At 53.9% G+C, this 16,954-nt stretch overlaps 1 protein-coding gene across 5 annotated transcripts in view; it reads right to left on the reverse strand.

Moving 5' to 3' along the window:
* The window catches only part of RGS3 (regulator of G protein signaling 3), a 139,898-nt gene that overhangs the window by 80,456 nt on the left and 42,488 nt on the right, over positions 1–16,954 (reverse strand). For 3 of the 5 annotated variants that reach the window (XM_027034879.2, XM_027034880.2, XM_027034882.2), the window contains 7 exons: positions 14,628–14,688; positions 13,355–13,445; positions 12,661–12,716; positions 5,241–5,322; positions 4,418–4,523; positions 3,328–3,679; positions 2,418–2,457 (listed from right to left, as the gene is read on the reverse strand). In XM_027034879.2, coding sequence (XP_026890680.1) covers positions 2,418–2,457; positions 3,328–3,679; positions 4,418–4,523; positions 5,241–5,322; positions 12,661–12,716; positions 13,355–13,445; positions 14,628–14,688 — 788 coding nt within the window. Of the gene's footprint in view, positions 1–2,417; positions 2,458–3,327; positions 3,680–4,417; positions 4,524–5,240; positions 5,323–9,870; positions 12,414–12,660; positions 12,717–13,354; positions 13,446–14,627; positions 14,689–16,954 lie in introns of those variants that run through there. The other 2 variants (XM_027034881.2, XM_027034887.2) reach the window with 2 other exon arrangements.

The following is a 16,954-nucleotide window of genomic DNA, read 5'->3' on the forward strand; positions in this document are numbered from 1 at the left end:
TACAAGCAGCAAGTGCCCTGGGCCTCGGAAGGGTACCAGATCCCGTTCAACTCTGGATGGCTCCATCCTGCCCCATGAAAGGAGCGTGGGCAGGCCAACCAGAGGAGGAAGCACAAGTCGGCACCGCGGTGACAGCCCCAGCCTCTGGAGAACCCCAAGTGTGTTTAAGGAAAGGTTCAGTTTCACCCCTTCCTCTGAACTCCAGGACTTGGGGCCATGAAGACTTGATGGTTGACAAAGAGAAAAGATGTTCTTGTATACCAAAAAAAAACTATCGTCATGGAGAATAAACGAAGGAAGGTCAATTCTTAATACAACGCGTTCAAAAAGCCACCGTTGTTATTAACACCGTCATCATGTCCTTACTTGTCCCTCTCTCTCTCCACAGCTTTGATGACCGGGCCCTTCTTGGTTCACTAAATCTGTGGATACAGGTTGGGAGGACACCAAGAGGCATCTCTGAGGCCAAGAAGGAATCAATCCCACACCACCAGCCCACTGCTGGCAACACACCCCTCCAGCCCCCTTCCTCTGTGACCAGCCTTCCAGCCCTAGAAGCAACCAGCCAGCGTCATTCTCCTTTACTCAGTCACTCAGCAGAAATTGTACCGAGTACCTGCTGTCTGCCACACCCTGGGTCCGGCACTGGAGACTCAGAGATGGGGCGGCCCAGGCCCTGCCCTTAATGAAGTCACCTTTTAGCAGTGACATCTCCATTCTAACCTAATGCGCTGACTAAAAGCTTTTTAAGAACTCAGTGTTGAATAACTATCAGACTCCTCTCCAGAAGGAACGCAGATTCATTTCCAACAGACCAGGCCTACCCACCCGAATGGCCTACCCTGGAGAGAATGAAGATGCCTTCCATCAGCAGCTCTAGGCCTGATGGGAGCCCTTTTCCCTCCCGAAAGGCACGGGTACTTTTCCAAGAACCTGCTACAAGCCAGCATCGACTTCACGCCGCTGTTGGGGAGGGAGGCCAGGAAGCGAGTTTGCAAGCGGCTGGGAAAAGGCCCCTCTCAAGGAAGGAAGTCAACAGGTATTCCGTAGGTGCTAAAGGGCTCAAGCATAGGACCACCAGGCAAGGCTGGTCACAGCTTTCCAGATACCAGCTGGACTCCAGTCAGCTGGACCCTGGCAGGCAAGTAGGCACATTCCCTATAGGAACGCCCAGTCAGCTGCGGCACCAAGACTGGTATCTCAGGCTTCCTGGGAGAAGGACCTGGGTTTTTTGTATTTTTTTAAGTTTATTTATTTATTTTGAGAGGTGGGGGAGGGGCTGTGACAGGGGGAGACAGAATCCCAAGCAGGCTCCTCGCAGAATCCCAATGCAGGGCTCGAACTCACAAACTGTGAGATCGTGACCTGAGCCAAAATCAAGAGTCGGTCACTTATCCAACAGAGCCAACCAGGCACCCTGAGAAGACCCTGGTTTTGAGCTCAGCTTCTTTCCCTGGATCTTAAAAAATAGGGACGGGGGTGGGACAGCGCCTGGGTGGCTCAGTCAGTTGAGCATCCGACTTCGACTCAGGTCATGATCTCGTGGTTTGTGGGTTCGAGTCCCACGTCGAGCTTTGTGCTGACAGTGCGGAGCCTGCTTGGGATTCTCTCCCTCTCTCTCCACCTCTCCCCCACTCATGCTTTCTCTCCCTCTCTCAAAATAAATAAACTTTAAAAAAAGACAGGGTCAGGGGCGCCTGGGTGGCTCAGTGGGTTAAGCGTCAGAGTTCAGCTCAGGCCATGATCTCACGGCTTAAGAGTTCAAGCCCCACGTCGGGCTCTGTGCTGACAGCTCAGAGCCTGGAGCCTCTTCAGATTCTGTGTCTTTCTCTCTCTCTCTGCCCCTCCCCTGCTCACACTCTGTCTCTCTCTGTCTCTCAAAAATAAATAAAAACATTGAAAAAAAAATTTTTTTAAAGATAGGGTCAGATTCAAAGGCCAAAAGAGAAGAACCTATCGAGTTCAAAGACAGCCATCTCCTGCATAGCCTCTCTCAGTGGGCAGACAACTGCCCCTCCCGACAACCCTCTGAGGTGGAAATCATCAGCCCCATTTTATAGATGAAGAAACCGAGGCTCATTGAGGGAATATGAATTGCTCACGGCTACACAGTTCTGATTTGAGCCCTCCCTGCCCCACTTCCGCGCAGGCCTGACCACGGTGCCTGTGGCACCTGACATATATTGGTTGCTCAGTAAAAGTGAGTGAATCCCAGTTGAATGCACTATCTCCTGGGCTGCTGTGGGAAGATCCCTTCTTCGTTCTCAGCTGAGGCTCCAAGGATGAAAGACACTGGTTCAGTGAGGGAGAGCGGGTATGGGGAGGAAAGACGGTCTGTGTCAGTATGCTGGGGATCTTACAACTGGCCTCACATCTCCCTGGGGCTGGGAGGGCACAGCAGCAGAGGACAGACCCACCTTCGGGGATGGCATCCTCCTGGTACAGAGGCCGCAGCAGCTGCAAAGGAAGACAGAAGAATCGCATCAGCTCAGCTCCAGGAACGGGGAGGGCCAACCAGGCGGGCTGCTCACCCACCGCCTGGGGATAGGAAAGGAGGAAAAACAGCGGCCAGGCTAAGGAGGAGAGGGAGGTGCTTGGAGGGATCAGAGATTCCAGAATCTTCTAGAATGTTAGGGTTGAACAAGGTTTTAGCTTTCATCCAGTATAACCTCTAGGCTGAGTCCCCAACTTTCTGGATGGCGGCTGGTCCCGAAGTGCCTTCCAGGGAACACCGGCACTGCGGGACCCTAAGAGGCCTGCCGTACGGCTGTACCAGCAGGGGAATTCCGAAAATGCTGGGTTAAACCGTCCTCTTACTGCAGGATACCTTCAGAGCCTCGAGTAACCTACTCCATCCACATGGGGAATCTTGTCCAGAAGAGGAGGAGAGTTTGGGTTAGTCCTCAAACTTATTTGACCTCAGACACTTCTTTCCCAGAGTATCTCACGGGATTAATGTTTTGGGGCATGAACTCCGACACCCCATCATGCCATCAGGCAGTGTCTGCTTTCACACCTCCCCTGACAGGGGGCTCACCCCTATCACAGCGGCCCATCCCCCTGTAGAAAAAGACCAGACTGGCAGAAAGCTCTTCCTTCTTTTGAGGTGAAATCTTCCACCCTATGACATCCCCTGGCCCTGGATCTGTGCCCGGAGACCACAAAGACCCATCGCTCTCTTTCCCCCAGAATAGCCCTGGGGCAGCCAGAGTTAACACACACCCTGCCTCCTCACTGGCACTCCCAGCCCCTTGCAGGCTCCTCCCTGCATGTTCTTGTGCGAGGCCAGCGCATGCCCATCACCTTCTCCGAACCCGCTGTCCATACCTGGCTCCCAGGGTTCAGTGGGGCCAGGATGATGTAGTTGGGGTCAGTGGAGGCGGTGGCACGGGACAGCGCAGGCAGGGTGTGCTGGCCCCCGCGCTTGGCCACCTCTGTGTAGCGTTCCCAGCCACCGAGTAGTAGCCCGTCTGAACTGTCACACACCAGGTGACAGCTGTGGCGCTGCTCAGGCCGTGCCTGGGCCCCGTGGGTGCAGTTCTTCTCCCGCTTATTGGGGGGCGACTGGAGGTCGTGCGTCGACTTGCAGGAGGCCCGCCGCAGGACCCCGCCGTCTGGCCCCGGCTTGACCTGGGGGACCATGCGCCACACGAGCAGGATGATCTCACTGGGGCAGCTCCTAGAGTTGGCGGGGGGAGGGGTCACACAGAGAAGTTGAGTTGAGGATAGGGTCTAAAGGGCAGAGAAGAAGGGTGGGGGAGGGGGAGAGAAGCCCCGGCGGTCAGGCAGGCAGGGAGGTAAGAGGCCACCTCAAGCCGAGACAGCAAAGGGGTCCCTTAGGTCAACTCCAGTTGACTGGCAGTGGCTGAGAAGGACCCTGAGGCCACGGCCAGGTGAAACAAGAGTACCAAACTCAACCAGTGACGTGGGTCATGGGCAAAGTACAAGCAAGGGAGGAGCCAGCAAGCCACCTACGTGCCACCCCGTCTCCAGTCATTCTAGAAACAAACGCAAAATGGGTCATGAGAGTTTTACCCCAGCGGGTCCAAATGTAGGGGACCCAAACACTCCAAAGAATAATTTCTCAAGTGTGCGAGTGAAACATTCCCCACATCTACACATCCTTTAGAAACAACGGGAAAATAACGAGCTGAAGTAGAAAGTGACACCCTGGAGCCGCGCTGTGAGCCACAGGGTCAGTTTGAGAGCTTCTTCCCCGCTATTTGCTCCGGGATCCAAAACTGCTCCGAGCCTGAACCTTCCATTTTCGGGCCAAGAAACCCATCCCCTGAGGAGCAAAGTGAATTGCTCACAGCTGCGAGGAGGAGGGGGTGGGAGCCGCCTTGTGCCCAGGGCAGGGGGTTTGGGGAGGTGTGCCATCAGCCCGAGGCCCAGAGCTGCCCACCGCCCCTGTCACCGGATCTCATGCGCCAGCTCCACGCATTTCCAGTGCTCCACAGGCCTCTCGTTCAGCTGTAGCACGGTGTCCAGCTGCTGGAGCCCTGCCCGCTCTGCCGGACCCCCTGCATGGACAAAGAAAAGCCGCCTGAGGGCTCCCGAAGCCCTGACACGCCAATGACACGACCCATGACATGACCTAGAGTCATGGCCCCCGCAGCGGCCTCAACAAGTCACTCCTCGGCCCGTCCACCCTTCCAGCCAGGCCCCCACCTCGCTCTCGCTCTCACTCCCCAAGGGTTCCCCCCCTCCTCCCCCGAGAACCCTTCCTTGTTGCCAGGCTCAGACACTTCATTCATTCTTTAACACCATTCCCTGAGTGCCCGCCTTGTGCCGGTCCCCATGCAGGCACTGGGGGGACACACCCCGATCCCCAAGCCCTGGCTTCCCCTCTGTGAAAAACAGGGAGAGCATGCCTATTTTTAAGTGCTAATCAGGCTTGGAATAGGATGAAGTACCGATTCCAAATAAAGTCCATAAATGACTCTCATTTTCCCATGCAGCCCTTACTGAAAATGTAGGTTTAGTTCCTGTTTAACATGACTGGGAAACAAAATATAAAAAACCTATTTTCATTTTGATAAAAACAAAAAAAAAATTGTGAATCTATTTTCATAGACCTCAGTTTCATGTGTGGACATTTAAAAATAGTATTCTTTGGTTTTGAAAAACGAGGACACTGCTCCAGGTTGGGGCTCCCCCTTCAGCTCTCGCATCTTGTTTGCGAAGCCAGGCGCGTGGTGAGGGGAGCAGGACTGGCATCACCCGAGACGCTCACTTACCAGAATCCACAGCCTGGACTCGAACCGGAGAGTCACAGCAGATGGTGAAGCCAAAGCCGTCCTTCCCCCTCGGGATGGTGATCTAGGACACAGCCCCGCCCAGTTACTCCCAGAAGCCACAAGGCTGCTGCCTCTGCTCCAGGGTTGAGAAGCCCACAGGCCCTACCCCAGAGCCACCCTCCTCTCCAAGGGAGCTGGAGCCAAGAAGGAGGCTGGCCAGCTCTTGCCGTTCCTATCTTGGCCCAGGCAGCTTGAGCACTGGTTTGTGGGCCAAGCAGGAAGGCTGGGAACTCAGGAGGTAAAGCCAGGCTGACCGAGCAGGGCCTAGGATGGACAGAGCCTTGGAAGTGCAAACCTCACCTTCCTCAGACCCCATAGACACACAGTCCAGTCCTTTACCAAAGAGCCCACTGGACCTGCACATCTCCACCTCGGTCCCTTCCTTCTTCCTCCCCACCACCCGCCCCCCCTCCCCCCGGGGATTCACAGAGCATCTGTCCAGGGCTGGCCCTGTGTGGAAGGCCCAGAAACAAAGCCCACCTGGTTGCCACCCTCCCACAGCACAGGGGAGGGAAGAGAGAGACACGTGTACTCACAACCTCCGGCCAAGGGTCAGGGGACAAGTGCAAGGGTTCTCAGGGCAGTCCATTGCTGGGACCTCAAGGCATCCAGTGAGGACTCCCAGGTGAGGGGGCAGGCAAGGGCACAGACAGGCCTCCTGAGTGAACCTGAACTAGCCACTGACCTCACTGTGCCTGCTGCATGGCAGATCCACAACCCTACTTTCAGAAGTCTCAGGAAGGGGCCCAACCACCTGGATCTTTTATTTTATTTTTTTCAAGTTTATTTATTTAGAGAGAGACAGAGAACACTAGTTGGGGAGAGGGGCAGAGAGACAGGGACAGAGAATCCCAAGCAGCCTCCACATTGTCAGCACAGAGCCTGATGCAGGGCTCAAACCCACAGACCATGAGATCACGACCTGAGCCAAAACCAAGAGTCGGACATTTAACCAGTGGAGCAACCCAAGCTCCCCAACCCCCTTTTTTAAAAGTAGGCTCCACACCCAATATGGGGCTTGAACTCACGACCCTGAGATCAAGGGTCAGACGCTCTGCTGCCAACCAAGCAGCCCTAGGATCTCTTTCCAAAGCAACACAAAATTATCAAGCTCCTGATGCATGCCGGATTCTGCTGAGGTATGAAGGCATGGGGGGGCCGGTCTTTTGGGTCCTAGAGGGTGACAAGAATATGCAGATCTCTCCAAAATGAAGGACACAACATGCACCGGAGCCGAGTATGAGATCAGAGCTGGGAACAGTTCTTTGTGCTTGACTTTGGACGGCAGGCTCGGTGCAAGGCAGGCTCGGTGCGTGGTAGGAACTCAGCAAGTGCTTAGTGAGGACAGCCCAGCACTGTCCCACCGGCAGCAGGAAACTGTCGGGGTGCAGTGCTGTCTGCTAGCCAGTTCAATTCAGCCTTGCTCCCCTTCTGCATACTGCCAGTTAGACTTTGGGTGGGGTACGGACAGCCCAGACCTTGACTCCCCAAAGAGCAACTCCAGCTGCTCCGAGCAGGTTTATGAAAGCTACAGACCTAAGAGGGTCAAAGTCAGAAAGGGGTTGAGCAGGGCCCCAAGAGACTCCCTGGGAGAAGTGGATATGGAGGGGGCCCTGGTGAGGCACAAGGGGGGCAGGTCGAGAAAGAAGCCAGATCGGCAAGCTGGAAAAGGTCGAGGGCCAGTGGCCTTGTCAGAAGACTCATGTCTCCTTCCTTTAGGGGTTGTCTCTTCAAGGCTGGGCACCTGGCATTCACCTGCCAGCTGTCCCGAAGGCCAGGCATGAGGAAGGGGAGGGCCGGGGGACCCAGGGTGACCAAGGCCCTTGGAGGCTGTCGGGGAGGCCCCTGAGGCTCTGCTTCCCACCAGCCCTGGGCCTGGATTCAAAGTGAGTTTGTAAAACAGGAAATCTGACAGACAAGGGGAAGGGGGAGGGGGCAGGAAAATACCCTGTTCCCATAAGAATTCTGGGAAAACACGCAGCTAAGACAGGAAGAGAAAAAAAATGGAAAGAAAGAAAGAAAAACAAACCGTAGAGTGAGTGTGAAAAGCCCAGGCTGGGCTGAGGGAAGATGTCAGGAGGCTGATCCACTCCATGTGACTCACAAGGACTTCAGGGGGCCTCTCAATCCATCCTCAGCCCAAGCAGAAGCTGGGATTACAAAGTCTTTCTAGACCTTTCCCAGTCCTACCCCAGCAAAGACCACAGTCCTCTTGCCTGGGATGACAGCTCTGCAAACAGGTCCTAACACCCGTGGGCTCAATGCGAACAGTTTGGGTACTGGCCCCAGAGCTGAATCTGGAGAGAAGGCGTGTGCTCCCACAAAACAGCCTCCCCTTCCCACACCCTGGGCCCCTCCAGGCAGGACTATGGGCTGAGCCCCCTGGGCCTTCCTAGCCACCAGCCTAAGAAGAACCAGCCCAGGAAAGTCTAAGCCAGCTGGGGGCTGGGAAGGAAAGGGAAAGGGAAAGGGTGCCAGGAAGCAAGCTCCCCTCCGGGCTCAGTGTGACAAGGGGGACCGCACAAAGGAGGCAGAATTATGCTCTGTCCATCATGAGCCCTGGAGACAGTGCCCAGGGAACCTGATCATCACTGCAGCCCCAAGGGGTACTCGGGGCTGGTTTTAGCATGCCCATGGCACAGAGAAGGAAGCTGAAGCTGCAAGTAGCCCTGCTCTCAGTCCTCCTCTGTGACCTGGGGCCTAAGGATCAGGAGGTGAGGGGAGCAGTTCCTGGCAGAGGCCATCCTTCCTGGAGGGGGTTCTTGCTCTTTCCTGTCCAAGGCAGGGACCGTCACTGCTCCCAGCCCTCACCCAGGCTAGCACCTCACCTCTGCCCTCCTGCCTGCTTTCTGATCCCCTGTCCCGCCCAGACTTCCACCCGAGTCCCTGACTGCCACTGCTGACTGAACACTTCCTAGATGTCCATCCCAGGCGCTGCACAGGCACTCTGTACACAGCCTTCCATTCGCCTCATAGCACCATCACTGGATATTACCATCCCACCTCCACTGATAAGGAAACTGAGGCTCAAGAGCTACAGCCAAGGGCACTGTAGAGAGCTGGGGCACCTGGGTGGCTCCGTCCATTAGGCATCTGACTCTCCATTTCAGCTCAGGTCATGAGCTCACAGTTTGTGAGTCTGAGTCCCGCATCAGGCTCTGTGCTATTGGTGCAAAGCCTGCTTGGGATTCTCTCCCCCTCTCTCTCTGTGCGCGCTCTCTCTCTCTCTCTCTCTCTTTCTCTCTCTCTCTCTCTCTCTCTCTCAAAACAAATAAATAAATAAACTTTTTAAAAACTTAAAAAAAAAAAAAGAAAAAAAGAGGCAGGGCTGAGTTTGAGCCAGGTCTAGCAAAAAGCTGGTGCCCAAATACTGTGCTGGCTCCTAGTATAGGATCTGTCTCGAACTTCAGTCCCAGAGCCCCAGGCCCCACCCATATCCATGCCTGGCCCTACTCTGACAGCCAGCGGGCTTCAGTCTTCTGGGCCATATCCCAAGGTGACCAAAAACTTCTCAACCTTCCATCCAGCGCCCTCTGCCCTACCACCCTGCACCCAGCTGCTGGTGTCCTAGGGGCTGTTCTGCCGGACTCTGGGAGGGCAGGCCAGGCCCTGAGGCCTGGAGAGCACAGCAGGAAGAACAGGTGGGTCCCAGGGTCCAAGCCGAGGTGCAGGAGGCCCCTCTGGGCATCTCCCTAGGACCTGAGGCTGCCTGTCTGCAGGACTCAGGACCCACATTGCAGTCTGGTCATTACAATACACAGAGGGATTTTTCTATACCTTTAAAATCAGAACCATTCCTGAATTCCCCTCAGTTTGGACATTCCCCAAATCTGGACATCCTTTGCCTTCACCCTCCCTGTCCCCATTCCTTGTTTATAAGAAAAAGGGCCCCACGCAGCTCCAGAAGAGCCTTGAAGCTAAGGGATTGTCACTCCCACTCTGCCCCGCATCCAAGACAGCAGGCTGAGAGGCCAAGCCTTCTCAGTGAGGATGGGCTGGAGTCTGAGGACTCCGGAACCACCCCAAGGCATCACACCTACCAGGGAGGAAATCATGTGTGCACACATATACACGGAAACGTCCCATCTCACATAAAAGTGCACAGCAACACATGTGAAAACACATAATCACACACAGACAATGCAGGACAGGCTCTCTTGTCCCATCAGAAGTAGGGAAAGTTGGTGAAAGTGTAAAGTTAGCAAAAACACAAAACCCAACTGCTCAGCCATTTCCAATCTCAAGCTTGGGAGGCCTTTTTTTTTTTTTTTTTTAACCCACACTGCCCTCAGATAAAAATAACAGAAAATCAACTAGATAATCTCACCAAGGACACCACACATCTGTGGTTAGGACGATATAGAGCTGGCCCTGGTCTGCCCCTAGAGAGGGGGTAAAGGGTGGATCTTGGGGCCAGCTCCTACCTCTATCCTCCCCCTAGACTGAAATTAACCTGCCATGAGCAGAAAGAAACAAGGAAGGACTTGCAGGGAGAGAAGTCCTGCTCAGGTGAGCCCCCATCCTTGACCCCGATGACACCCTATGTGCCCCCAAGGGGCTAAGAACCCACCTGGCGGTAGCGGCGCTCCGAGCACACCTTGCAGAGCCCATTGAACCGGTTCATGGCTGCGGGTCCTGTCTCAGCTGCCGCCCCATGAAATCCCAGCTCTCCCCCCAGCAGTGGGAGTCCACACTGCGCCCAGTCAGCCTGGCATGACCGCCCTGGGAAGCCCGCCCCGCAGAAGAATGGCAGGAAATCACCTCTCACCTCCCCAAGCCCTGTCTGTGCTGTGTGCCTCTGCACGATAAGCCCGAAGGCTTCCTGAAACCTCAGAATGACAAGGAAGAGGGAGAGTTTTATATTAAAATTCCTGTCAACTAGTTAGTATTCCCCCCGGCCCCCGGCGGGGAGAGGGCGCCTTTGTTCTGGCTGCATTCTCCGCCATGGGCCACTTTGTGATTCCAATGTTCTCACAAACACCCCTGGCTGGACGAGAACCCAGGCAGAAAACACGGCCCGCTCTATAACAACGCCACCTCCCCCTGCAAATCCCAGGGTCCCGGGTAGCAAATCCAGAGGATTAACACAATCTAAAGAATCCAAGGACGCCTTAGGGGGTTGCACTCACAGACATCCCATCTCAAAACAGAGAACACGAAACATGTGGAGTCTGAGGAACAGCCTGCCATTCAGAAGCTGATTAAAAGTCAGTTTCCTCGGCTTTAAGGATCTGACGACATGTAGACCATAAAGGCAAATCAGGAAGGGAGTTCCAATCCCTAGATGATCTGGCTTCCTCGTTTTGCCCATCGAGAAGCTGAGGACTGCGGTGGTTAAGGTCACGCAGCAGGGTAGGGTGGAGCTGGCCCCCAGTCTTGTTCCCTGCCTTGTAGAGCAGTACCTGGTGAGCCCCGCGCCCCTTATACCACCTCACCGTCTCTGGGGAAACCCACCCCGCTACTCATGTCCTTGACGCCAGAGAGTGTCCATTGGTACAGCCCAGCTTTGGCTGTCGTGACAGTGGGCAGATCACCCAGGTTTCTGGACCTCTATCTCCTCCCCATGTGTACAACGGGAGAGTTGAGCAGATGACCTCTGGGGGGCTCTCCCTCAGCCCAACCAAGCTTCTGACGACCACCCCCACTGTGCTGAGTCCTGTGGACATCTCCCAGTGTACAAGCCCGGGAAAATCAAATGGGCCTCAGAACAACGTCCCCACAGGTCAGGGCCTGGGTGCAGATCCAGAATGAAGCCACCTAGAAACGTGCAGTGTTGATGCGTGTGTCCGTGTCATTCCTACAAACCACCAGGAAGGCTCTCTGGTCACTGCCTTCTCTGTGCTGGGCAGGTACAGAGAAAGGGAGAGAGGTCTTTGCAGCTCCTACACTGAAGCTAGAAGTTTTAAACTCCTAGTGAAGCCACAGAATACAGTAACCAGCAAATGGTTTTAATACCGTGCTGTCCGATATGGTAGTGACAGGACACATGTGCCAGGTAAATCTGAATTAAAGTTAAATAAAATGAAAAATTCAGGTCCTCGGTCACCTTAGCCACTCAAGAGGCTAGTGGCTACCATGTTGGACCGTGCCGTTCTAGATTATATGCTCCATGAGGGCAGGCACCTTTGACTTGCTCACAGCTGTACCCCAGCACCCGGCGCAGGGTCTAGCCTGTGAGAATGTTCAATAGACAATGAATGAATGAACGAATGGGGGAATGAATTGAGCAAATGAAAGGGAAGATGTTTTGTAGAATATCATGCACCTACATGTAGGATGTTATCGGGGAAAACAGCACCATCATATCTTCCCAGTAGGCCACATGAAGCAGCAGTGTGGCACAGTGTATTTAGAGGCAGCCAGGCCTTGCTTCAGGTCCTGCCTCCATCACTAGCTGGCTGTGTGGCCGTGGAGAGGGACCTAACATCTCTGAGCCTTCCATCTGTGAGATGGGGAGGCGACGACCATCACAGAGGCGGCAGTGAGGATTAAATTAGATAACAACAGCATCTGGCACAGAGCGGCTTCTCAGTCACTGGGAGTTTGTTTCTCCCTCTCTCGGCTGTTAGAGAAAACCATGGTCCCCTGCCATGTTCTGCAAGAGATGGAATGAATTTGGAGGAATTCACCAAAATCCCTATGTGAAGGTTTCTCTCTAGATTCACAGCCTTATGGAGTAAGGACCCACTGGTCTCAGGTTCAGACTCATGGCTGCTCACTGACATCAAGCAGGCCTAAGCGGAGGGTGATTTGGCCACGGTGCCCGGGGAACCGAGCTGTCTGAGGGTTCTGGGGGGAAAGGGGACACTTGGATTTAAGAGACTGAAAGCTGGTAAGATCCAGACTCCGCCATCTCCAGGGGCCCGGGCCTGGCTCTCCCCCCACCACTGCCCCAAGCAAGAGTAACCTGAGAAAAGCACAAGAAATAATCACTTAAAAATGCATGCCTTGGGGTGTCTGGGTGGCTCAGTCGGTTAAGCTGCCAGCTTCAGCTCAGGTCATGATCTCGCGGTCCATGAGTTCGAGCCCCGTGTCGGGCTCTGTGCTGACAGCTCAGAGCCTGGAGCCTGTTTCAGATTCTGTGTCTCCCTCTCTCTGACCCTCCCCCATTCATGCTCTGTCTCTCTCTGTCTCAAAAATAAATAAATGTTAAAAAAAAAAAAATAAAATAAAATAATAAAAATAAATAAATAAAAATGCATGCCTTGTGAATTTCCAAGCTCCAAGTGAACCTGAGTCTCAGGCACCAAAGGCGGTCTTAATAGGGGGTCTCCTGGGCCAAGGGACAGACCAGAAGCAAGTTAGAGCCCAGGGTGATGCCCAGGCCCTGTCAGTCCTACCCAGGCATGTCCCCACCTACCTTGAGTTTCTCCCCGCTCTCAGTGTCCCCATATCCTGGAATTCTCTGCAGCGGGCCTGGAAGATGACAGAGAAGAGTTGGAAAGTTCCTCCTGGCATATAAGGGCCCATTCCACAGACCACCCAGAGGACAAGCCAGAGTGTCAGGCCCACAGGGCTATCCAAGTCACTGCTGGCCTCCAGGATGTGGGGGTGCCCGAGCTCAGGCTAACCAGGGAATCAAGAGCCAGGACTACATGTGAGAAGGAAAGAAGAGAAGGGAACATGAAATCCCGGTCCTGAGCCTCAGGACTCGTGGCAGGGCCCACTTGCCCTGCCTATCAAGGTAGACACACTGAGGCCAGCAAGGCAGCCCATGGGAGAATCCTGAGAAGGAGTCATGCAGAGAGTTCCTGAAACACAGCCCTCCATAAGCTAGAATGGAGGTTGCTGAACTGCATGGCGTCAGGCCTATAATCCTCTCCCAGGAAGGTCCAACCATATAAATAAAGGTGTTGGAGGCAAGAGGCTGCCTGCAGCCTGCATCATAGCAGGTGTTTGTGAGACCTGGACCCCTGACTTGACTGCAACCAGGGGTGACAGATGCCACAAAACACCGGGGCGATGCTACTATGCAGGAAGGGAGGGAAGGGAGAAGCCAAGGGGGTGAGTGGAGCAGCATGTCTGGGCAGAAGCCAAAGGTGGTGTCCATGCACCTCTCAGGGGCCGCAGTCGCCGCCTGGCCACCTTCAGGTGCTTGGTCCGGCCCAGGTGTTCCCCCAGAAGGTAGTACCAGCCGTTGATCTCCTGTCGTGAGAGAAGGCATGACATGCTCAGACAAAGGAGGCAGAAGGCACAGGTCAGGCAGCCACCAACCCCCCTCAAAAAGCAGCAGCTGGAGAGCCTCCCTCAGGAGCAGCATCTCTGTAGAGACAGACAGTCCGGCGGCCCTGCCCCAAAGGGAGCTGCCATGCCTGCACCTCCAGGAAGCCTTCCCTGATGCTCCAGGCGGAGTTGGTCTCCCCTCTGCTGAATTCCCACAGCCTGTCAGCCCTGGAGAACAGTGGTCTATTTGGATGTCTGTCTTCCCACTAGGCTGTGCACAGGCTTTTTGATGTGCCTTGCACTGTGCCTGGTATACAGTAGGAGCCCAATGGATGTTGATGGAACAGAAGCGAGGGAGTGGGGGAGGGACGGAGAGGCCAGAGAGTAGGTATCCTGAGGCCCCTGAGCAGTCTCATGGAGGGAACATCTTCCCCCAGGAGGGAAGGAAGCCACAGCTGCATCAAGAGAAGATACTTGGTGCCCACGTGCACCCACATGCAGGATAAAGGTTCCTCAGCCACCTACCCCCAGACTTCACTTCCAGGACACCAAGTGGCAGGGCCACCTGGCAACTCCATGCAGAGGCCACCAGGACATCTCTGGGCATGTGCAAAAGGAGCATGTCTCTCGCCTCCTCAAAAGCCTCCAGTTTGGCGGTAGGGGGAGGCAGTATGGTGCAGAGGCGGATAAGGGACCCGCTACCCACAGGGAGGGTCTCAGGATTCCAGAGAGTCTTCACTCAGCCTAAAGGAAAGCTCCACAGGGGATGTTGCTGCTCACTCCATCCCTGAGCACTTGCTAGACTCAAAAACATGAGACCTGGTAAATCACGTCAGAGGGGGAAAACCACCCGGCCCTTCTCCTCCAGGGCAAGCCCAGCAGTGCTGAACTCCGAGGGAGGGACCTGCCAGCATCCTTCATGGCAGACAACAGACCCAGAGCCCCCTGGAAAGCCTTGGAGCTGCCTGGACAACTGATTGCTGACAAGAAGGAACCAAGAAGGGGACCAAAACCCTTGGTCACTCAGATGATAAAGTGTTGTTATTCAGGTCGTGAAGCACACAAGACAGAAGCCCCACCTGAGGGCTTCCAGACCAAGGCCTCTGCCCGTACTAGTCCTGGCCTCCATGGGACGACCTTGCCAGAGGCTTCTCTGGGACCCACCTTGTCCGGAGTCAGGAGCGACTTCACCCCAAAGCTCATGCAGCCGATGAATCCACTCTGTCTGGGAGAACAATAGAGGCTTGAGTCAGCACCTTCTCGAGGGCTCTGTCGGGAGGCCAATTATCAAGTGCAACGTAGGTTTGCCTGATACACTGTGGTTTACAAAGCACTTTTACCTGCATCACCCAATTTGTGCTTTCCAACTTTGTGAGTGAAGCTGGAAAGGGTTTATTCTCTCCATTTCACTGAGGAAAAGGCTGAGGCTCAGAGCCAGTCCTCTTCCCGAGGTCACAGAACTAGTTAGTAGTAAAGTCCCGTGGGAAAGCCAGGCATCCTGGATCAGAGAACAGCACTCCCTCCACCAACCACAGAAGCTCAGAGCTACCCATAGGCTTTGGGTCTGTTTTTTTGGGTTTTTTTTTCTCCTTTTTTAAAAATATAATTAACATACATACATTAGTTTCAGGTGTACAGTATAATGATTCAACAACTCTATACATTTCTCACTGCTCATCAATATAGGGTACTCTTGGGGCACCTGAGTGGCTCAGTCAGTTAAGCATCCGACTTCGGCTCAGGTCATGATCTTACAGTTCATGAGTTTGAGCCCTGCAATGGGCTCTGTGCTGACAGCTCAGAGCCTGGAGCCTGCTTCGGATTTTGTGCCTCCCTCTCTCTCTCTGCGCCCCCCCTGACTAATGCTCTGTTTCTCCATCTCTCAGAAATGAATAAACATTAAAAACAAAGAAAAAGAAAAAAAGCTGGGGCGCCTGGGTGGCTCAGTTGGTTGAGTGTCCAACTTTGGCCTAGGTCATGATCTCATTGTTCCCAAGTTCAAGCCCTGCGTCAGGCTCTGTGCTGACAGCTCAGAGCCTGGAGCCTGTTTTAGATTCTGTGTCTTCCTCTCTCTCTCTCTCTCTCTCTCTGCCCCTCCCCCACTCACACTGTCTCTTTCTCTCAAAAATAAATAAACATTAAAGAAAAATTAAAAAAAAAAAAAAGCCGTCCTGGGAATCCTGCAGGGCACCCGCCTGTGCCTGCCCCAGTCAAGGACCAGTGGACTAGGTCTCTATAAATACATATTGTTTGCATTCTCCGGAAAGGGTGGCAGCTTACCATCTGACAGTCCTAAGCAAAACAAAACTGGCTTCTTGCAGACAGCCAAGTAAAGTGAGGGGCTGGGGCTGCAGACTGCTAGGGACTGATCCTCGTAACTGTCACACCTGCCCTGCCGATGCACACTCCACACCTGGCCGTGCCTCACCAGCTCCTGTCACTCTGCTACTCCCCCTGCTCTCTCCCCCTGGCCCCATTTCCTGTGGCCTGGGCTCCACCTGCTTCCCCTCTTCCTTGCCCCCTCCCATCAGACAAGGCCATATTAATAATCTACCCAAAGAGGCCAGTGTGCTCACCCTGGGTCAAGCAACCCTTCCACACCCATCTCGCCAGCCCCCACCATCGGAAACAAACGTGCCTCCCTCCTGGGAAGCGGCCAAGTCAGCACTAAGTGGCGGTGACCGTGGCAGACACTGATCAGAGCTGCCATTCCAGAAAAGCCTTGTCCAGACTTTACCAACGTCCTCACCACCAATTTAATTTTGTTTGTCAACACATTCAAGAGCAACCCAGCTGGTATCGAGGTGCTCACACTGCCTTGCTACACACTTTCCTTTCACACTGGCTATGGCTGTAACTCTCTGAATCTCCAGGCACAATGCTTTAGCTGTAATACAGGCTGCCTCTCCTCTTGCTCTTCAATAAGTGGAATTTTTATTCCCTGGTGCTTAGAGAATGCTAAATGGTTAATAGCCTCCCATGAGCTTTGCTTCCTGCTAAGGGGCCTCCAGTGATTTCATGCTAATTCAGGCCAAGTAAATTGTCACAATTAATGTCCATAAGCAGGAAACTCTCTCTAAGTGTTCTTCAATTAGCTACTCCTTTAAGCCTGAAATCTTTGGAGGAAGAAAGACTTCTTTTACATGTAATCTGAGTACACAGCAATATACCAGTCAGCTTATAAACTTGGGAACTAGGGCTCACCCTGGAGACTGCCTGAAAATTTCACCAGCACAAAGTCTCGGGCCAAGCCTTGGTTACTTCTGAATGCTAAACCCTGAGCTCAGGGCTGGGTGCACTCAGTGAAGGCCTGACAAATGGATGAATCCATCATGCCCACGGTTGGTTGGCAGGCACTGGGCAAGGAGCCGCAACATTAAGGAAAGAAGACAAACATTCAGGAATTTAAATAGCAACCCAAGACAGCAATACAAAGGCTATAACTAGACAGGGCGAGATGGACAGATGAACAGCGCAGGCAACAAATGCTG

The sequence above is a fragment of the Acinonyx jubatus genome, chromosome D4, assembly GCF_027475565.1.
Source record: "Acinonyx jubatus isolate Ajub_Pintada_27869175 chromosome D4, VMU_Ajub_asm_v1.0, whole genome shotgun sequence".
In the NCBI taxonomy this organism is placed as follows: domain Eukaryota; kingdom Metazoa; phylum Chordata; class Mammalia; order Carnivora; family Felidae; genus Acinonyx; species Acinonyx jubatus.